This window comes from Ammospiza caudacuta, chromosome 6 (genome assembly GCF_027887145.1).
Source record: "Ammospiza caudacuta isolate bAmmCau1 chromosome 6, bAmmCau1.pri, whole genome shotgun sequence".
Lineage (NCBI taxonomy): Eukaryota > Metazoa > Chordata > Aves > Passeriformes > Passerellidae > Ammospiza > Ammospiza caudacuta.
Genome location: NC_080598.1, coordinates 22,890,692 through 22,913,779, shown reverse-complemented (window position 1 = coordinate 22,913,779; position 23,088 = coordinate 22,890,692). Strand labels below are relative to the sequence as shown.

The 23,088-nt window shown below is 42.8% G+C and overlaps 1 protein-coding gene across 1 annotated transcript in view; it reads right to left on the bottom strand.

The window, feature by feature from the left end:
• Positions 1-17,222, bottom strand: part of LDLRAD3 (low density lipoprotein receptor class A domain containing 3) — a 104,477-nt gene extending 87,255 nt beyond the window's left edge. The window contains exon 1 of the mRNA XM_058807508.1: positions 17,137-17,222. Within this exon, the coding sequence (XP_058663491.1) occupies positions 17,137-17,170 (34 nt within the window). The 5' untranslated portion in view covers positions 17,171-17,222. The remainder of the gene's footprint in view (positions 1-17,136) is intronic.
• Between the last annotated feature and the right edge of the window lie 5,866 nt (positions 17,223-23,088).

Genomic DNA, 23,088 nt, shown 5'->3' with positions numbered 1-23,088 from the left:
AGGATTACTCTTGTTTGTGGAAAGTGATGTTTTAAGCCATTGTACAGACTTGAAAATTACTCTTTTCCCTTTCTCAATTTGCTGCCTAGAAAGGTTGACAATAAATATGCCTGTTAATAAACAGAAGAACAGCTTTAGGAACATGAGGCAGGTACATTGTTGTGCAAAACATCCTAGCTGCAACACATTGAAGTCAAAACTCTGAGTTTGACAACTCGTCCATGGAAAACTATTTACTCAAAGCAGCAGCATCATTTGTGTCCTCTTTCCCTGAAGACAGACAAGAGTGACTACAGACCTAACAAAGTTCAGCAAGCTGAAAAGATTAACTTTTTCATTTTAACGAAATATCATCGTGTGAAATTTCATTTTGAAACCAACACTTTTTAAAGGAAGCTTGGTAAACAGAAACTGAAGCAAGACTGCAGTAGGTCTCTAAGGAATCCCACAAAGCAGCTGATTGACACAGATATTCTTTCCAGACTGGTCCCTTTAATGAAGTTTAAAGACATTAGAACACATTAAAACAAAACCAACAAAGGGTGCTTGGGCACTGGAAGAGGCTCCCCAGGGAAGTGGTCACAGTTCCAAGCCTGACATAGTTCAAGAAGCATCTGAACAATGCTCTCAGGCATAGGGTGTGATTCTTGGGGGTGTCCTGTGCAGGGCCAATATCTGGACTTGATGATGCCTGTGGATTCCTTTCAAATCAGGATATTCTGTCATCTCTGAGAACTGAGATGTCAATTCATTTTTATTCCCACAGCAGTTGAAGACAGAAAGTTAATGCACTCAAACAAACCCATTGAGGTTATTTTAAAGAATTGTGATGCAAATTCTCAAGAATGTATAAAAATAGTAACAAAATCATTCTTCATGTGTGTTTAAGATAGAACTGAATCAATCTGGAAGCTATGTATGTTAATATAAAAAAAAAAAAAAACCACAAATAACCCACCCCAAAAAACAAACCATATATTTTCCTTTAATGCCTCCTTGCAAACCACACTCAGATGAAAGACATGCTCCAACAGACTGAGCACTGGTTTTTAGGATGCAGCACAGGGTTTGAAAACATTTGGCACTGCCAAACCCTGCACAATTGTTAAACAGTTCAGATTCTGCAAGGTGAGGCAATGTCCCAAATTTTAAGAAAGCAATCAGAAAACATATGAATAAAGTCCAGTTGTAGCTATTTATCTTTGGACCTTCATCCAGGAAAGTAGATGAAAAACCCTTGCAATGTCCCAGGGGATAAGCTACATAGATAAACGAATACTTCTTCTCCATCTCTCATTTCTACATACCAGAGAGTGTGATACTGCCCTGCCTCCTCATCTATATTTTAGTTCACATCTTACACAGAACAGAGACTACCCTATGCTAATAAAAATAAGCACCACATATTTTTCAGGACATCTATTTTAAAGTTCCCCTCTCTAGCATCCAAAAAGAAATCTGCCAATGCTCCACCCTAGGAGACTGGAGGCACTAATTTCTTGCTAGCAGGACACACTGGAAGGAGAATCTGCACAACTCCAAATCCTCATCTATGAATCCTCACGTAAAAAAGCAAAACATATACAACTGTTATCCACTCCCAACCTACATATTCTGATTATAATGAAAAACTATCAGAAATAACTCACATATGATTCAAAGTAGGGATCTAAAAGGGACAACTGAAACAGCCTTCTCACACAAGCTTAGAGACAAGCAAGCACTTTGAGCATCAGCAAGAGGAAAAGACAGCAGTCTAGAAGTAGCCTACTTGAACAAAGAAAAGAAGCAAAAGTAACAAACAGTGACAGTGTGTCACACACGCAAGGCTGAGTCCTCCAAGTTCAGTCTGAGTTTCAGCCCTTCCTAGACCTGCTTCTTTGCTGATGCAAAAAGAAATCCACCATCTCATCTGATGCTGTTTGTTCCATTCTTTTCATAAGCTACTACAATTTTATTGGGTCTTGAGGGCAAAGCATTCATGGAGGAGAAGGGAAAAGGCATGTGCACAACAATCGCATAAAACATTGGGAAAGCAGAGAAGTGGAACTGACACTGGCAGCTACCACTTCCTAGCGTCTTACTTAGCAAATCAATCAGAAATCAGCTCCAGCAATTAAGTGATAATGAATTATTGATGACACTCACTTTGGGGAACCGAGCACTTACCAGCATTTATGAAACTAAAGAAACTGAGGTGGGTAAGTGCTATCCCCATTTTGCAGATGGCACAAAGCCAGGCAGACAGCAAACAATTCTGCGACATTGCGACTTGCCGAGGATCATTTATCTCTAGCATGTTATCTCAGTTCTGTTTGCACATGGTCACACATTACCTTGATTTGTAACACACTCCTGCTTCAGAGAGGCACAGTGAATGCTCCAGGTACAGAATTAATAATTTCAGTAACCACATCCTACTACCATTTCAGAGGTGGGGAGAAAAAGGCTGCTCAAAATAAAGGACAGCAATATTGAAGCCAGGGAAAAACCACTTTAAAATGTGATCTACAACATATGTTCAGTGGCAGAATTTGCCCTTGAGAAAGCAAAGAAGGTATTCAAGCTCTACTATTTCAAGATACTTTAAGTCTGTACTTAACATGTGTTTAAGTCAGCCAACTTATTTTGCCAATGCAGATATATTCAACTAGAAACTCAGAAGAAAGCCAAGAATTCAGTCTCAGATTTAAAACATTCTTGCCAGCCACTCAAGGCTGTCAGTAATGCCATACAGGAACATTTCCTATCACTAACACATAAAAGTGATCTAGGAAAGAGAACTCACTCTACTCCTACCATACTTCACAACTGAGCTTTCCAACTGATGCCATTATCTATTTATACCATTAAAAACCAAACAGACAAAGGAGGATGTGAGCATTCATTGCACATTATCTGTCCTGCCCCTTCACAATTTCTCATCAGACTTAGCAAGCAGACAGGCTATTGTCTACATGCACTTAAAGGTAAGTCTCTCACACTTGTAAAGCTTTCACCCTCAAGAGCAGCTGCCAGAGCTGAGGCAGACACAGATGCAGCTTTACAAATTAGTGGCCATATGTCATCCAGCTGGTGTGAAGCACCACGATGTCCCTTCAAACACCACAATGGCTACACCCATGTGAGTGTGCTGACTTGTAGTCAGCTCTCTGACAGGAATGCTGGTGACATAAGCTTCAGGAGGCAGAAGATGACTGTCAGTACCTGCCATGTAGTCCAGCCTTGCAGACAGGATGTCTTTCAGGAAAGGGCAGCTTTCTGTATGAATTTGAGATGACTGGAGATAGGGTTCAGCCCTGCCACAGATGTCTTACATGATCATATTATTCTGCTTTCCTTGGCTTCAGTTTTCCTTATCTGTTAAGGACTACTAATGCTCTCCTATCCCATGGGAATACTGCCAGCATCCATAATTTATGTTTCCACCCTGCTTGGATGCTGAGAAGATGAGTACCTGGAGATATATACTGATCAGTTGTCTGCCAAATATATAAACTGTTTTTAAAGAAATATCATAAAAAATGCAAACTATTAATATTAAAGCCCATCTGTGCATCATATAATCATTAAGGAGGGAAAAGGCCTCAATAATCACTGAGTCCAAGCATTAACCCAGCACTGACAAGTTCACTACTACATCATATCCCTAAGGACCACATCTACATGTTTTTTGAACACTTCCAGGGACTGAGATTTCACCATTTGCTGGGCAATCTGTTCCAATGCCTGATCGCCCCTTCAGTGAAGAATTTTTTTCTTATTCCCAATATAAACTTGCCCTGGCACAACTTCAGGCCATTTCCTCTTGTCCTATTGCTTGTTACTCTGTCTACCTCAGCTCACCACAATGTTCTTTCAGGGTGTTGTAGACAGCAGTAAGGTTTCCCCCCAGAAAAGCCTCCTTTTCTGCAGGTTAAACTACACCAGCTCCTTCAGCTGCTCCCCACAGGACTTGTGCTCCAGACCCTTCACTAGCTCCAGTGCTCTACTCTGGACTCATTCCACTACCTCAATTTCTTTCTTGCAGTGAGGGGCCCAAAACTGAACACAGGATTCAAGGTGCAGCCTCACCTGTGCAGAGTACAGGGGACAATCACTGTTCTGGTCCTGCAGGCCACACTGATTTATGCTAGGAAGCCACTGGCCTTCTCATGTTCAGCTGCAGTCAACCAGCACCCCCAAGTCCTTTTCCACAGGACATCTTTCCAGCCACTTTCCCCCAAGCCTACAGTATTGCATGGGGTTGCTGTGATCCAAGTGCCTCAGGACTCGGCACCTTGCCTTGCTGAACTGCACACAATTGGCTTTGTCCCATTGATCCAGCCTGCCCAGATCCCTCTGCAGATCCTTCCCACCCTCCAGCAGATCAACATTCCCACCCAGCCTGGTATTGTCTGCCAACTCCATTGATTCCTCAGCAGTAAACACGCATTTTTATACTTTTATAATCAAAAATCTTTGAGTTATGCAGGTATGCAGCTGATACACAGTTCCTGGATTCTGACTAAAATAGGAAGGACCACTCTGTAACAGATAAGCAGGAAGGAGTTTGGGAAATTGCAGCTCCAACTACCAACTAGATTCAGTTCACATAGTAACTCTAGAGAGAAGTGATCCCCTAGACTTAAGAAACTCAAACCATTTTAGATACAGAAATTAACTGCCCTCTTATTTACACTTACAGGTTCAACAAGAACACCTTGTATGGTTCAATTTCTGTTTTCCTTTTGCACATACCCTTTACTTTGTTTAATGCTGGGATGTGATTAGTGGGAAAAGGGAACAACTTGGGAAGATTGTTTGAAAACAGATTATAAATTTGTATGTTCCAAAGTATCCAAAAATCACTCTGCCCTGCAACTATACAATGACTAGCTCTTGGTATAGCTGCTTACACCTAGGGTTTAATTTTGACAGTTAAGATCACTCAAATGGTTCTCTAACCAAAACATTTACTACAGCATTTCAGTAATGCATTTTTTCCAACACAACAGGCCAACACAGTCCTTCTAAACCAAAGTAAACAATGCTGGAACAGTAACTAAATCTGGGCTAAGTTAGTTTTCTTACAGGAATGTGCAAAGTAGCTTGGAAGGCTTGTGTTTGCAAACACCCAACATATTCCATCTTCAAGGGCCAGACTGGCAAAGGTGCAAAGATCATTCTATTTCCTCAATGCCACTGCTCATTTGAGACATCCCATATCAGACATGCTTCCTTTACAAACTGGAGATAACCACCTGATATTTTAGAAGTCTAAATCATGCACTCTTTGCTAGGTTAAAAACTGGCTGGATAGCCAGGTCTACTGGGGAATGTACATCCAACTGGTGGCCACTCATAAGTGGTGTTCCGCAGAGCTCAGTGTTGGGTCCAGTCCTGTTTAATACCTCTATCAATGAGGCATTAAACTGACTGAGAGGACCAAGTGTCCTGTCAGCCAGTTTGCAGACAGTGCTAAGTTGGGCAGGAGTGCTGACCTGCTGGGCAGGCTGGATCAATGTGCCAAAGCCAGCTGTATGAGGCTCAACAAGGTGAAGTATGGGTCCTGAGGGAGCTGGGGGTGTTCAGCCTGGAGAAAAGGAGGCTCGGGGGACCTCATCACTCTCTACAAATGCCCAAGAAGAGGTTGTAGCCAAGTGGGGTTTGGCCTCTTCTCCCAGGCAACCAGCAACAGGACAAGAGGACAGCCTCAAGCTGCACCAGGGGAGGTTGAGGCTGGACATTAGGAAGAATTTTTTCACTGAAAGGGTGAGCACTGGAACAGGATGCCCAGGGAGATGGTGGCATCACCACCCCTGGAGGTATTCAAGAAGCAACTGGACATGACACTTAGTGCTATGATTTAGTTGACATGCTGGTGTTCAGTCAAAGGCTGGAGCCAGTCTTGAAAGGCTTTCCCAACCTTGGTGAGTCTATGACTGTATGTGGGCCTAATTTTAACAGGATCTAATGGGCCTTACAGAGGTCTTTCGATACAGGCCCAAAGGAAGTTACACTGATTGCTTCTCCAACTGGAAAGTTTGCTCACAATAGAAATCTGCCTCATTTTGCAACAACTGATGAGGAAACAAAAGTACCAACACTGCAGGGAAAAACCAGCTAATCTGTGGCTGAGCAGTTTCCCCTTGAGACTACTCACAAGGAGCAGTGGCAGTCAGCAGGTCAGCAACTCTGGATTCAACCTCAGTTAGGACATGAATATCCTGCCAATGATCAGCACTGGTTCTTGTGTTTCCAGATTTTATTTGACTCAGCTAATTGGCCATTAAGCTCCAATGAGGTGGACATTTATCTACAGATAACACAAGGAAATTGGAAAGTAAGCAGCCTGAGGCTACCCTGAAGACTGTTAACCAAATAGCAAGGCAGAGCTCAATTAAAACAATTCATCAGAAAACCTATATAGTCCATTGGCAGATTTTCAAGGATCCCATTAGAAATTTTAAGGATATTCAATCTGATTAGATGCTGAAGTCTATCTCATGTAGAAACCATTAATAAGTAAAGAGCCTTTAACTTTGAAAGCCTGAACATTACCAAAGCCACAGCAGGAAGAGACACTGGGCCTTTCCTGTGTAACTAACACGCACAATTTTGCATAAGAATGGCAAACCCTTTCTGTACTCTATTGAAAAACTTGAGACTGATGAAAAGGTGCAGCTGTGCAAACCAATGTCATCAACTACACACCACTTTTGGGTGGACTCTGTTGATGTAACTAAGAGAGACACTCTTACATGCTACCTCAAAAAAGAATACATGCAGGACCTCTGAATCAGGAGTATTCCATGAAATGTCTAATATCTCAGTTGTTGAAAAGGGCAGGCATTTCAATCACTTGAAATTGCAGTGCAAATACGAAATTACACTGAAAAACATTTTGTCTCTCATTTTATGAAAATTTGAAGAAGAAAAATGGCTATTGTGCTCTTAACCTTACTGGACATATAATTCAAGTACAAAATAAGGTCACTGCTATTCTGGACTCTTTTTTTGAAAAGAAAGGTTGCAATGAAAAACATTCCAAAAAACATGATATTCACAGTAATCCCTAGAAGGGAAAAAATCGGACAACACTCTACTTCAAACTTGCAATTTAGAAGCTCACATTCCTCATGGAAGACTTTCAGGGTACAACTGGTACTGCCAACTCATATTGTTTAAAAATTCTCTTAGGAACTCTACTATCAATGTCCTTTTTATCTTCCAAGTACTCTGTTCATGTTCTATACAGACCACTTTGATCTTTGGACAGAAGCAGATTCTTGATTTGTATACTGCACGTGGAAGCTCCATTTTCAGAGGAGATAAAAAGAATAGGTTCCTGAAATTTAAATACTGCTTGCAGATAACAGAGGGAAGTCCCCCATCTGACTGCAAAAGGACAAATGCTTGTGGTTGGATTAAGAATGTGTAAGCTGAAAAATATCACAGGGATGTACTTTTCCCTCCACACTTGCTGATTTTCAAAGCCAGTATATTCACAGGACTGAAAATGCCTAAAAAGAGTATGTAGATCTCCCCTTTTAAGACAGGGCTACCAAACACTTCTTAGAGAACATAAATCAGAATTCAAACAGGACTCGATTCAATTAATGTCAAGTTTAACATCTAGAACCCTGGTCACATAGGAAAATGAATGATCTGCTCATTTAAAAGTTCACAGTGTTTTGGGTTGGTTTTTTCACAATTCTACCTGTAAGTCCATTTATGCTCTCATTTCACTCACAACCAAGTACTGAACTTCAGCCATATGGCTTGTTTTTCCCCCTCTCCATCTTCTTTTTACCTTTTAAAAAACTTGCTGAAAGAAAAAAGAAGCCTTTTTTGAGTTTGAAAGACAGCAATCACCACAAACACTGATCTTCCTTAGCCAATTCTGAATTATGCCTACTTAGTTCAAGGACTTGGTCTTTTAATAGCAATTGAGCAGTAAGTTCTTCCAGACTCCAGGATTTCACAAGTGCAGGCTGCTTTCTACCACACTGAGCAGATCTTGATTGCAGCATCTATACTGTGCTTTTCCAGTTACACAAACAAGCAAAGATGTTCAGATTTTACATAATGCCAAGGCCTTGAGAAGGCATTTCTTACTGTTGATCAGATCATGGAAGATTTAGTTTGGCATCTTCAAGATCACCATCAGAGCCTCAAACTCTTTTGGTGGACAGCCATTCTCCTCAGGACAAAAGCCATGCACATCAGGCTCCATATAACCATATATTCAGTTTAGGAGTGTGCAATTCCACCCAGCTTTTAAGACTTCACAGTTTTGGACCCAGCCACAAGAGCAACTTGTGCCATTGGCAGGAGGCTGGCTAACAGGTTAGGACTTATTTGGCCATTGAAACTCATTGATTGCAGTGTGTTTCCTTTGAAGGTCACACATGCTGACTCTACTAATTTATGAAGAACTGATGCACTTTGGCAGGTGAAGCAACTCTACATATTTAACTCTCTAACTAGTCCACGACTGCACATATTTAACAATGCATTCACAAATGATTTAGCAATTTATAAATCATGCCTTTCATCGTGTCACGTAAATATTACCTATCTTTCATTAATGATCCCTGAGAAAGAGCTCATTTGCTTAAGATGCACATTTCACTTATAAATTGTACCAGAAACTAAGTAAGACCAAGTCCCAAGTAGTCTGCTCTTACTAAACTCCACCTCCCAAACACAGCAGCAAAGTCCTACACAGCCTAAAGCTGAGCCTTAGCACACAGCATAGCTAAGCAATGGACAGGGAAGACAGGGAGAAGAAAAGCAAGCCCAGCACTGGTGGGAGAGTGAAGCAGAAGACCTGCAATAGATAGAGGCAACGGAAAAATGACAATTCCTAACTACAAGTTTGGCATAGATATTGTAAGTATACATAACAGCATCTTTCTTTTTAAGTATAGAGGCATGATGAGGAAATCCATGGCTAGCTCTATGCATCATCAATGGGTACACTTTGGTGAGGTCATGAGGCAAGAAGGAAAAAAAGAGAAAAGGATACAGAGGGGAGGAAGGAAGTGGCACAAATCATCTATGAAAAGAAGCATATAAAGACTAAGTCATCAGCATGCAGCTTCACAACAAGAGAACAAGGATGCAAGCAAAGAAAGAAAAAGAAAGGAGTTTAAATCTGACAAGAAAGGGATTCACAATCTGAGAAATAATGGCTATCTTTAGCTGCAGAATTTTAGCAAAGCTTATACAAATAGAAGCAGAAACATTTAACAGCCCTTAACATAACTTCTTGCACTGGGAGACAGGAGCAGAATACCAGCCCTGAGACTGAATTGGCAGCCTTGAAACTCAAAATTCCAAGCTCAAGTGTTCCCTTCTGTAGCCATGTGTAAGCAGTAACTGCATTCCCTGTCAAGCAGCACTATTTAGCAGGTTTAACATGGTCCTGAACCATAGGTTACCTGTGCAGAGCACCCCAGACAAGCAACAGTACTTCAAGTTGTCAGCTCCTGCCCTGCCTTATAAAAGGGAGAGAAAGTGCAACTTGACAAATACATGGATTTTCCTAAGTACATTAATTTGTGTGTCTCTATCATGCTTCACATCTTTGTACACCTAACACTCCTATATCTGAGAAATCTTAATGCCTTTACGCTAACAACAAAAAAGAAAGGGAAAAAAACAGGAATACCTGACTAAAAATTATCATATCAAGAAAAATCTACTTACCTCACATCAAATCCACACCAGGCAAGGCTGAACATCTCTTAAACGCCAAACCCACTATTTTGAATTGTAAAAACATATGCCTGATATTTGTGGCACATAGCTCTTGACTAAAACTAGGGTAGCACTAACAGCATCAAAGAAAGATAGTAAGAAAGCTGGTGTCAAAAAAAAAGACAAATAAAAGAGGAGTGAATATAGTGAGGAAAGAATTAAATCTTGCCCAAAGTCATACCCTGATCAGTAACACAACCTGGAACAGATCTGTTGTCATCTCATTGCAGGGGCTCCATACTGTTGTCTCCTTATCACAAAAGTTCCATACCTTCTTGGTGCTTCTCGTGGACAGCTCCTCAGAGCACTGACTCCTACTCCTTCACAAAGCAGCCACTGACTCCAGGTCCCTTCTCAACCAGGCACCCCACTCTTTTATAGCACTCTTCTTCTCACTGGTTACAGCTGTGCCCTGTTAAAGTCAGGCCTGCTCCTAACCTTTGCTAATCGGCCCAGCTGCAACTCCTTAGAGGTAAGATTACTTTCTACACAATCTTTATTTTCTTCTATTCTATCCCCCTGTAGATCCTGCAGCACTAAAACGGTGAACAGCTTTGCCCAGAAGAATACAAGTCTTTAGCTGACACATATACACATGGCTGGCGATGGTGTTCTGTCTGGAGCTATAAGCATCATCTGACTCATTAACAATTGAAGTGATAAATTCATCTAAAATACATAAAGCAAGAGAAATTACTCCAAGGAGTGATGGAATTTGAACACAAATACTTAATAGTCAGAATTCACATATTAATTTTTAATAGAACCACAACCTACTTGCTGCCATAACATTATTACATGTTATGAAAACAGAGATAAAGCCTCACAGGAAAATGTTACCTAAAATCTAACTTTTCATCCAACAAACCCAACAGTTTCAAAATAGACCAACACAGGATACCTCATGTGATGTAACTGGTTTCCATCTAAAATTTTCAATAAGAGAATCCTGAACCAGGAATCTTCCTGATCACATTCCCTAGGAGCCATCTGGAATCTGTCTAAGCTGATAAAAGATAACACAACACCAGAGACCCAGGGCAAGGTGCAGTACTTAGGGATTTCTCCTTTAATTTAGAAGGAAAAAAACTAATCAGAATTCCTACTAAAGAATAAAAATAGCACTACAACCTGAAAAACTGTATTTTTGCCCCTATTGAAACAAGCTATTTCATAACACAACAGCATATTTCAGCCATATTAAACTTATAGACTTCCCAATCTTTAATAAGTTAAGTCTCAGGCTCCTTAAGAGATACCAAAGCCATTTTAAAATAGAAATTTTTTGGCTAAGAAGACATAGTATCAGGACCTCGGAGTTCATTAGCTCCCAATCCTAAATGATCCCAGATTTTAGCAGTTTCACAGCCACATCACCTTCCATTCATTACCTCAGCTCCCTGTTCACTCTGACATGTGACACAGCAACTTACTCAACCATTTACATATTGACAAAGAGGAGCTTTGCTTGATATGTTTTAATTGTGACAAGTTCACAGCTGTCCAGCCCACAGCTGGAAGAAGGCTTAAGAAACACAGAGGAAAAAATTATCAGCAGCCACCCCCTCCCCCCCCCAAATTGCTTCCATTTTCATTTTGTTCCTCTGGGGCCTTTTGATTATCCACCCACATGATTCCCCAATTCTTCAACACATTTCTCACACCAACAGGAGCTACCTATTATTTCTCTCCAACTTCCAAAGAGTACACATCTGTATAAGCTGCAACTAAAATAAGTACATGATTCCACAAGTTCCTTTGCAACCAAGAAGTGGGTAAGTGGGGATCTCTATAAGCAACAAGAGACCAAGGGCTCCATTTAGAAATCTCACTGCCTCAGCATTTCCCATGTGCAAGTTAAAACACACCCACACACCAAACCAGCTACTATTACACCGTCTTCTCTCCTAAAAGGATTTTTCTGTCCTGATAGACAACATTGCATGCAAGGTGAGGTTGCCCTAAAATGCCTTTTAGTCTGACAGTTTCACTAGCACAAGAGGCTGCATGAAAGAAACTAAACATCTGATCAAGTTACTGCAGCTTACAAGCTTCTAGATGTCAATTAATCTGGACACACACACAGTCCTTGCAAATGCAAAACCCCATTGATCATATAAATCAAAAGTTCACTATCAGAGGTAACTAATTTAGACAAATGCTTTCTGCCATGGTGTTTTGTTTGCTTGTTTTTCTTAAACTGTTTGTTTAATTTTCAATTTTGTTGTTGGTTTGGGTTTGGTTTTTTTTTTTTTGTTTCTTAATAAATATGAGCTCCTCCTCAAAAATTCTATAGCAGTCAGTAAATGTATGATAAACTGATTATCCTAATGGCTGACAATACAATTACTTCCAGCCATGATCTATTTACATTTCAAGCAAAGGGCAATCTGTCATTCTATGTTTAACTTGAGAGCTGCCTTAAAATACATAATTAAAACTGTTTTCACTTGAAATATTCCCTTCTGCATCTTAGATATAGCCCATTATGAGATCCTGCCAGGACAGAAGAGTTGTTGTAATACCTAAAAGACAAAAATGCCAAAAACCAACTATTGAGACCCAAGATGTTTCTCCTTCCTCATCTTCGAAACCTGCCAGCTGATAATGAAGCTGTTTTCAAATCCTTTCAAACCCTGAAAATGTCAGTTGAAATAGTTATCACAGTGTCTTGTACCAAAGCCAGAATATCCACAGCTCCAGTCTGCAGCAAGCAGGACAACTGAACAGCCTTCCAGGCTTTCTAGCAATTCATAAAACTCATCAGCTTCTACAACAGATGAGACACTGAAATGGAGAGCACGGCTACCATCACAGCAGATCTCAGCTACAGATTTTTCAGGCCTACTCCATTATTGCATTTCTGCTCACATGGACAGAAAGAGTAACCACAGAATAGGATATATGACAGACACTACTCTGGTAAAATGTACCAGTTTGGAAAAATAAATTAAAATTTAAAAAACGTAAATAACACAAACAAAAACCAAAACAAATTCTTTCTCCAGGTGACAAATTGATTTTTAATTAGGCCTTCCCACATTGCACTGAAACACAGAGATGCTTGAATCTCAGCTCAATTCATCACTGCTACTTAACAAATCAACATAACCCTGTAACAGTCTACCAGATTTACAGCAAAGGGAACCATTTTATTCCTCACCCAGTAGATAATCAGCATAAAAACGAAAGCAGGATGCAGGTTCCTATTGTCACAATAAACGTATTATAGTATCACCAGGAAACTTTTTTCTCCAAAGAGGTATGGAGCTGGTCTCAGTATATCAAGAACTACAGACTGACTGCATGCTTGTAACAATTTATTTCACATTTGTACAAAGGGTGCATTTTTACTACCTATTTTCTTTATAACAATCTTCATTTTCTATCACAACATGTGACTGCAACATTGCAGTCATGCTTCCTCCCTCTCAACCTGGCAACTGCAGACTCTTTGCAGGGGTTGTGCCAGGCAAGATGGGATGCTGGGAAGCTCCTGGGCCCTGCAACTCCCCACATTCAGTGAGTAAGAGAAATCTGTTTAAATCTAGCCAAGAACACACCTCCCCCAAATCATCCTCTGCTTATTTCACTCCCTGCACAAAAAATGTACTTGCAAGAGTAAAGTCTGACAACAGCCTCAAACATCAAATGTCGAATAACCAGAAACTGATTCAAAACAACTTGTGTGTGTGGGCACAGGCTCCTGTGACAAATCCCACATTCTCCTCAGCATGGCTGGGGAGCTTTGCATTGGAGTGAGTACCCCTGGCTGCTCTCATTATGACCACTGGCAGACTCATATCTTCAGCAAATATCCAGTGCTTGTTGTTTATTACTGTCCCAAGATGGAAGTTTCTTGACTTACCAACTCCAGGAATCTTTCTCCATCTCTCCCACACTGATGTCCTACCCACGCTCACAGCTGGCTTATGTACCAAGAAAGACAAACACTGGTTATGAAGCACTAGACTCAGTTTAAGAGTTTTCAAGAGGACTGCCTGAAAAACACAGAATAGACCTACTGAATATACAATACAGACATGAGTATTCAAGTAGACAGGGGCTTTTTTCTCTCTGCTTATCTACCAGAGGAGACCACCACTCAGTACTGCTGATTACTCCTGCCATGCAGTACATAAGCTTTTCAGCAAAGAAATTCTACTATTAGCAATACCTCTGAATGTCAGTACAAATGAAGACCCATGTAAGGAAATAATGGCTATCTCCTTAACACCATGTGGAAGTTTTAAGTTAGCAGATATTACACAATACAGACTAACGAGGTAACACGACTCTTCAAATAGCTCCTATCCCTGCCTGATTTTAGGGATGTTCTGGTTTTTTGCAAGATTTTGAGGTGAAGTTGGAAAATGTAATGAAAGCACACGTGTGGCCCTTCATGTTTATGCTATCCGTAGAATGGGTCCTGATTCTAACAATCTTAGACCAAAATACCGGAGGGAATAAGACACAGAAGCTTCCCTTAATACAGAGCAAGGTGAGTATATTTTAAGAGGCATGATATCTACATTATATATTCGACTAATGTATCAGAAAGGCCCTTATATTGAACTGACTCCTGGGGATGATACTTAGAAATCCCAGCTGTGCATTGCATTTTGATTCTCCAGTCAAAGACTGACATTGTAAAACCTTCTTCAGTTAAAACAGAAAGGTGTGTAATTGTCAGTAAAAACAGTGTCCCTTTTTGCTCACTTTGTAAAAGCAGTTAATTTACCTGAATGTTTCTGACTCCTGCCATTTTTCTTCTTAATGGATGATATACAGGTCGAAGAAAAAAATACACAAATCTATGTTCAAAACATGTTCAGTAGGATTTAGGTTTCTTTAAACTAAAAAAATTGTCTTGAATACACAGTACAGTGGCAGTCAGGATTACAGAACTCCTTTTTCTGTTAGGGATTGTTTACATTTTATTGGGTTTTCAGCTGTAGTGTACTTGCAATTCACTGAAACAATCCTTTCCAAAACTCACTGTAACTGTGTGTAGATCAGCTTCCATTACTTCATACAAGCAGTAGAAGATAAACACAGATGTCTGTTTTCTAACTAACAGACCTCCTTCTATATTAACTTAACCTGATAATGTTGTTACAGTCTGAGCTGGAAACAGGAATCCTTGCAGGACCTAACCTACATCCAGGAACTCCTGGGCAGACACTGAGCCAAAGCAAAGTGCTGGAAACTGGGTCACACTATGACATGTACAGGGCAGCAGGAGGGGATCCGAGCTGAGCCTGACCTGCTTATACTGGCAAGAGCACGAGAGATGAAAGGAACTGGGTGCATGGTGTGTGAGCTGCCCAAGAGCTTGATGAGACTTACATGAGATGGGGACTAGAAGAGGAAAGGAAGGTAACCAGGAAGCTCCTGTGCAAGGAACAGAGGCTGAAACTTCAGATCCATAGTCTCTTTCTGATCAATTACTAGTTAGTTAACAACTGAAATTAACAAGCCTGGTGTAAGTTCAAACTCGAGTATCATAACAAAGTAAAACTTTTCCCATGCAGATAGGCTTTTTCAGGATGGAAAGTACTACTTGATACAACTACAATATTATGAATAAGGACAAAAATAAAAGATCAACTTTGCCTTGCAAGTCAACAGTTACTTCTGCACACTAGCAGAACGACTGTTTAGACAGGGACACTATATTCTGTTTACCTTCTGTTAACTGAAATTCATCCCTAGGGTTGCAAGGTTTCCCATCTGTACCCAAAAAAGATTCAATAGGAAAAGAAGTATTTATATTTTATATCAGGAGTTACCAGAAGTAAAATTCAAAACAGAGTGAAGGCCAGGCAGAGACAAACTTATGCTCCCTGTGGGAAGCTTGCAGGGACGCCAAAATATACAGAGGAAAGCAACATCTAAAAAACAAATCCCTGAAGACCCCCTACTTTATTTTTCAAAAGAAAAACAGAACACATGAAAAAAGAAGTTTCAGAAATTTCTTTGATTCTGCCCCAAAGTAAACCAGAGTCTCTGGTTAAGTAACTGCAAGAACGTTGTGCAAGAACCACAGCCAGTAGTCAAAAAGCTGAAGTACCAACTTCCACACAAGAAACAGGTCTTTGTCACTGCCCCCAAGCCAAGGTGGAGCAGGAATATGGGGTGTGGGTGGCTGGGAAACCTTCAGATGTCAAGATCAGTATCTTGTAGATGGGATCCCTCCGTGTTAATCTAAGGGTGGTATTACAAGCAAATATATTCAACACATGGAAACATGTAACTTGCTGTGAATAATTAGATGAAATTTTGGCAGTAATAGAATGGAAATTAATAAGGAAGAAGGCAACACAATCCAGGTAAACAAACTTAAGCTTCGTCTGACGCCTCCCAAAAATGGAACAGCGGAAATAGTTTTACAAAGACACCTAAACCTCCAAAGACTTATGAGTGTCACAGTCAAAGTTTGCAGTTGTCTAATTTCAAAACAGTGCAAGTCCTGTCACTCTTCTCCTCCTTCCTATCCGTCTACACCAAACTTTTACCATAGAAGCTGTGAAACTTACGAATTCTTCATGACAACAAATACTCTTAAAAGACAAGAAAAGAAAATAATTTGAGCTTGATAATCTGAGTTTTACACACTGTGTGTCATCACTTCATCGCCAAGGCGTGATTCAGAAACAGACACAGCAGCATGCAGCCAGGCTACTTACACTGTCTGGAAAAGTGCCCGCTAAGATCATGTTGCAGAAATAATTCACACCTGCAGCAAAGCTGCACAAAACATCACCAACTCGCCAATTTTGACAGGCATATGCCGACCGTGGCGGGGAGAAAGAGTTTCTATACAGACGAATATGAGCAATAAGTATGAAATTCCCTTTCCGCACCCCAAGTAAAGCCAGGCAGGACCCGAGCGCTTCACTTGGCCACATCCCAACGCGGGCCCACCGCCGCAGGGTCGCCCGCACCCGCCACGGCCTCCCTGGCCCCGAGGCGGCCTCGCAAAGGAGAAGGGGGCCCGGCCCGGGATGCACCAGCGGAGCCGCGGCCCCTTCGGCCCGGCGGAGACTTCGATGCCCGGTTCGGCCCCGCTCCATGCGCCTCGCCCCACGCCAGCCCCGCTCACCCCCGCTGGGGCCAGGACCACCCCGAGCACGCCCGGAGGGGCGGAGGGGCCGACACGCACCCGCCGCACCTCCGCCGTGGGCATCCCGGCCCGGCCCGGCCGGAAAGGGAGGGGAGCGCGGCGAGCGCAGCCCGGGGAGGGGCGGCCGGCGGCGCCCCCGGCCCGCCACGAGCCGCCCAGGGAGGCGGGGGTGCCGAGGAGGCCCCGGCGCCCTCCCCCGCCGAGCGGAGCCGCCCCCTCGCTGGCGGGCAGCGCCCCGGGGCACCGCCCCCGCCCGCACTCACCCGCCGAGCCCAGCAGCAGCCACAGCAGCCACATGGCCCCGCGCCGGCCGCCCCGCAAACTTCGGGGCTGCTCCGCCAGTCCGGCCCGACGGAGCCTGCGGCGGGGAGCGGCGGTGCGGGGGCCGGCCCGGGGGAGGGCCCAGGGGTGGTGCCGCCGCCCCGCCCCGCCCCGCGGGGCGGCCGTGCCCACCCGCGGCCGCCGCCGCCCTGTCCGCAAGGCTAAAGGGCCGCCTCATCTTCCTCACCTCTGCTACCCATCAGACACCTCCGGCCAGTTTTGACGGCCGGGTTGTGGTGGCATTGGCGTTTCTTACAACAAACTCTCCGCTTGCCGTGCAGCGGCGGACAGGAACCCTTTAGGAACACCTGGAAGAGTTTGCGTCCGAGCTGCACCCCTGCAGGGGCATACGTGCTCACTCAACACCTTCTGCAATGACCAAGGGGTTTATTGCTTTCAAAAAGCCTCCCCTTACATCTTCTGAGGCATGCTCTTCTAAACTTTATTCCCTAACTAGAAGACAAGGTATTTCCATAGCCAGTCAGAATCACTTCTGAGATCATCAACTCCAACTTATGACCAAACACTACCTTGTCAACTAGACCTTGGCACTGAGTGCCATGTACAGTCTTTTCTTAAACACTTCCCGGGACAGTAACTCTAGCACTTCCCTGAGCAGTTCATTTCAATATCTAATCACCCTTTCTGTGAAGAAATTCCTCCTACTATCCAACCTAAACCTCTCCTGACTCAGTTTAAGACTGTGTCCTCTCATTCTGTTACTGGCTGACTGGGAGAAGAGGCCAAGCCCCACCTGGCTCCAGCCTCCTCCCAGGCAGTTGTAGAGAGTGATAAGGTCACCCCTGAGCCTCCTTTTCCCCAGGCTGAACAGCCCCAGCTCCCTCAGCTGCTCACAGGACTTGTGCTCCAGACCCTTCCCCACCCCTGATGCCCTTCTCTGGACACGCTCCAGCACCTCAATGTCCTTCCTGAATTGAGAGGCCCAGAACTGGACACAATACTCGAAGTTTGACCTCACCAGTGCCCAGTACAGGGGGAAGTGCCAAGTACAAAGGGAAATCAGAGCCAGCCGTAGGGTTTACTATCCTAGTAAGGCTCTGAGACACAGCATTTGGGAAATTTCTGTTGCATTTTCAATCTAGGGGCCCAATCCTGACCCTATTTGGTTTCAGGGGGAGCAGGAGTGGGCCTTGTTTAAAGGAACAACATTTTTCAGTATATGATGACCAGGAAGAAACCCACGTTACTGTGTGCCATTCTGCTTTCGTGCAAAAATCATGAGCAGTTCATTAAGTGGTACCTTTTGGTTGTAAAGTATTCCCCTGTGTGAGTGTCAAGTACATAAGTAGATCTGCATGTGTATAGAATAAAGTTTAACTCTCTAAAATGCTTGCAGCATGTATTTAAAAGCTGGAGAGGAAGGCTTAGTGCCGAAGGTATTTTAGCTAAGAATTAAAGCCAGTTTATAGCAGTAAGAAGCTGCCAAATTATTTCTAAAACTGTGCTCAGCTGATCTGCACAATAATAATGTTTCAAGCAGAATTCTTACAATTCATGTTTAACATACTCAGAGGAGCTTGTGGAGATTTACTGATAAGGGTTTCACAGCATTTGGAACGATTAATTAAATTTTTTATTTAAAATAAGGCTTTTATTTGAATACTTAGATGTAGCTTCTGTTAGTTTTTCTGTGGTATTTTAACCACTGATAGCTAATTCCCATGTAGAAGTCAGCTTGGAAACTAGTTTCCAGAGGGAGGTCTGAGAAGGAGGAGTGGTTTCTGACTCCTGAGGGATGTGGCTCTGGGAATTTCCTCTGCCTGCCAGGACACAGATCTCCAGCTGCTGCCCTTCCTTCCCGGCTCCGTGTGGCACCCCAGTGTGGCCATCTCACCACCTGGTGGGCTCCTGCCAACTCACCCTGACTACATGCAGCAACTGGGGTTCAGAGGCAAAGCAAGGGGGATGGGAGCCTCCTTAGCAGCTCCCAAGAAGCAGGATCTTCTGGTTTGCTGAGATTAGGTGGGAAGCTCTTCGTCTGTGAAAGCATTTTGTACACCTCAGTTTCTTAGCCAGCACAGAATAAAAGGTCCAGTGTGATTCCTCGTTACCTTTCGGATGTTGGGTTGTGTGACTAAAAGTGTAATCCCTGTTAACAAAAAGATGCAGGGAGAACAAAGACAGGAAGAGAAACCTCAGTAACTTCATCAGGGAAAATGGACCAGACAACACTGGCTGCTCCCAAGAACATCAGATAAAACTGATTAAACCTTGGTAGCTAGTGAGAAAGACGTCTGCCAAGAAACTGTCTCCCAGATGCCTTGCATACTAAAGGTGATTTTTGCCTATGGTATAGGATTCGTGAAGGGATGCAATGGGAACAGTATTTTGGGAACCTGCAAGATTTACTGTGCAATGTTTAGGGCAAAGAATGCAGAAAGGGAGAAGGAAATCTATGAGGTGAGTTGAGGAGGAAAAAATGTGGGAAAATAAAGGAAAAGTGGGATGAAGGGGGCTGGCCAGATCTAGCTAAGCCCTGTGTTTGATCACCATGGCCTATCTTATATTCTAATTAAATCCTGTTTCCAGCTATCTTACATGTAGGTGCACTATCACTTCTGAGGGGATATGTGTGAACATTAGTGAACTTCCAGCTACATCAGCCAACAAACAAACAGTCTGGGTATGTGTAAGTGAATAGACACAGGCCTCAGATCAACAATACACACTCTGATTCTCTTTATCCCTGCATGAACTGCCTTCTCCTCTCTCACCAGGGGAGATTTCTGGGTTTGTCCCTCAAAGCAAGATGTGATCCCAGCTCTGCTGCAGACTTTGTGTGCCCACAAGCAAGTCACTCTTGTCAACCCATTCTTTGACTCTCAATGAAACTACCAGCCATCTACACCACAAAGATAAAGGATAAATAAATAATTTCAGGTTGCTCAGAATGTGGCTAGATTCTGAATGGCTGCCAGTAATGCAGCCTATAATCAGCAAAAACAAGGAATATACTCTGAAAAAGAGATTAGCTTCATAGTAAATTATGCTGAAGTAATGACAAGTTGTCATAGGATCCATTACAAGAAAGCCACATTTTTTAGCTGTGTGCACTGTGGTTAAAGGCTAGAAAGGGAAATTTTCTTCAAACAAGCTTATCACAGAAGACTCATTGGTATTCCTACAAGATCACAGAATTACAGAATCGCAACATGGGTAAGGTTCAAAAGGACCGCTGGTGGGACCATATGGTCCAAATTCTCTGCTCAAGTAGGATTTCCCTAGAACACAACACTTGGGGTTGTGTCCAGACAGCTTTTGAGTATCTGCCATGAGAGAGACCCCTGAGCTTCTCTGGGAAATCTGTTCAGTACTCAGACACCCACACAGTAAAATGCTTCCATATATTCGAGTGGAACTTGCAGTGCATCAGATTCTACCTCTCATCCCAATGCTTGGAGCCAGCAAGGAGAGCCTGGCTCCATTCTCTTGGTGACCCCCTTCAGATACGCAAGTACAGATACATTGATGAAATATCCTCTCAGCCTTCTCCAGGCTGAACAGGCCCAGTTCCCTCCTCCACCCCTTCTAAGAGAGATGCTCCAGAACATCCTTGTAGCCCTCCACTGGACCTGCTCAAGGGGCTCCATGGCCTTCTTGTACTGAGGAGCCCAGACTGGGCCCAGTGTTCCAGATGTGGCGGCAGCAAGCCTGAGTTTAAAATGGTTCTTTTTTAGGTTTTGCAGGTCATAGAGTGTCTCCAACAACTCACATTGGCACACCTGCCAGCTCTTATCTAGGGGAACAAATGATTATTCCTAAGTGCATTGCAGAGGATCTGCATCCCCAAGAGAACCTGACCTCTCTAGGAAATACCAATTCTCAGCATGTTGTAAGCTGAAGCTCAAATTTTGCATTTCTTGTTTCTAATCAGCTCAGTATACAACCCATATTTATTTTCACAATCATTCTTATAAGGTAGAAGTTGATTTTTTAGGAAGCTGACATTGGTTTGAGGCAAAAGAGCAAAATGCAATAATCTCTCTCGGTACAATCTAAATTTGCTGACTTCAATCTGTAAATAGAACTCTGAACAAAATTAATACTAGTAGTTTATATGTGTCATGCTCAGTGACAGGATTGATAATGATGAAAAGTCAGGACTGTTGTAATTAAGGATAAAAATTTGTTATAATGTATTGCAATATTTTGTATGTGACAGAACTGCCACTTAGCAAGCCTGGGAGTTTGGAGCTGTGATTAGCAACAGCTTTTTGAAGGATTCAATATAATAATAATCGAATTTTTAACACACTGCAGCAAAAGTATAAATGTGGATCCAAATATATTTATGAACTTGTCATCAGCATTAGCATCTATCAAGTTAAACAGGTATATTAGCATATCAGCCTATATCCATCTATCCATGAGAATTCATCTTCATTATGGCTTTGTAATGTTCTGATCTCCAGTTCTCCTGGCTGTTGAAGCAATATTCTCTCTGCAAAACAGGGTTGGAGATCAGTTTTTAAAGGAGGAGTCATACCAGGCACTCAGATTCCCTGAAATGACTCATTTAATTCTCTCATCTTGACATGTGAAGGGCTAGTAACTGTTTGCATTGGTATGGTCCTCATCACTGTGCCAGTTTAAAACATAAGGATCAAAACAAAAGCAAGGGACAGTTCTGAGACATGTGCAAATACATTGGCAACCTTCTGAAAGAAAGCAAATTGAACTGGGATGGAGCTCAGAGTGAGACAGGCCTCTCCTGCCCCCTGTGCACCATGGGCTCCAGAGCCTGCAGTGACACAAAGCATCTGGGCAAACTCATGCATCTTCCCTTGAGCTCCAGCAGTACCAGCCTTGGATTCAGGGATCAGGGGATTCAGGCCCAAGCCCTTTGGCCTGCCTCTGTCCTCTCAGGAGCACACTCATCACTGCTTCCTCAGGCATGCAAATGGTTAATTCTAGGACTGGTCTCTAGAAATGTGAGCTACTCTGTAGTTTGTGTACACAAAAGGGATTTAATGAGCCTCCAGAAAGAGGCTCATTAAATGTATGTTATGATGGACCAAATCTGTGATGTTCTGCTAGTATGGATGAGGTTATCTTAAGTATGGAACCCTCTTCCTCCTCTCCTGCCAGGTTCTGGGCTCAGCAAGTTAGAGACTCATAGCTTTCAATAGCCATTGGCTTTTCTGCTCTAGTGCTATGAAAAGGGGAGGTCCCAAAGCTTTGGCCCATTCATTTTCATTTCTTTCTTTGCCCAGTCTGCAAAGGGCCCTCTGCTGTGCAGCTCCTGTTTGGCCTGAGCTGCAGCTCTAACAATGCTCCCTGTTTGGGACTCAGAAACCAGAGATGAAAAGTCTTGTGAAGACAATTTGTCCATAACCTGGGCAGTGCAGGACTGATAGTGCAATGCTTTTGTTCTTGAGCTATCCCATACTACCATTGTCGGAGGCTGGAATCCTTGGCAGTAGCAGCATTTCCTGACAGCAACCAAGGGACTTAGCTCACAACTCAGCCTACTTGTGATGGCAACTTGGGAGTATTACTGGGTGATGTCTCCGTGTTCCCTGATATCACAAAAAGGTGCAGGATATCACCCCTAATTTTTATCACTCAGGTGGCACACAGCTGTTTCTCCTCATCTTTATTTTACTCCAAGCTATGTTAAATTTCAGCTGGGTCATTTTCAGAGCAGTTTTCCCTCTTCCAGCCGCCCACCCACAAACACACACACCCCCGTACTTGCCAGCACCGGTTTGTCTATTCCACATTGCTTGCTCAAGCCAAGTAAATTCCCAATTTCAACTAATCTGATACAAAGGACAGTGTTCAAAATCAGAAATGCTAGTGGAAAGTTCTGATACCTGTTTTATCTTTCAGTCCTATTCTGTGGAGTGTCAGGGGGGCCTACACTAGCAGAA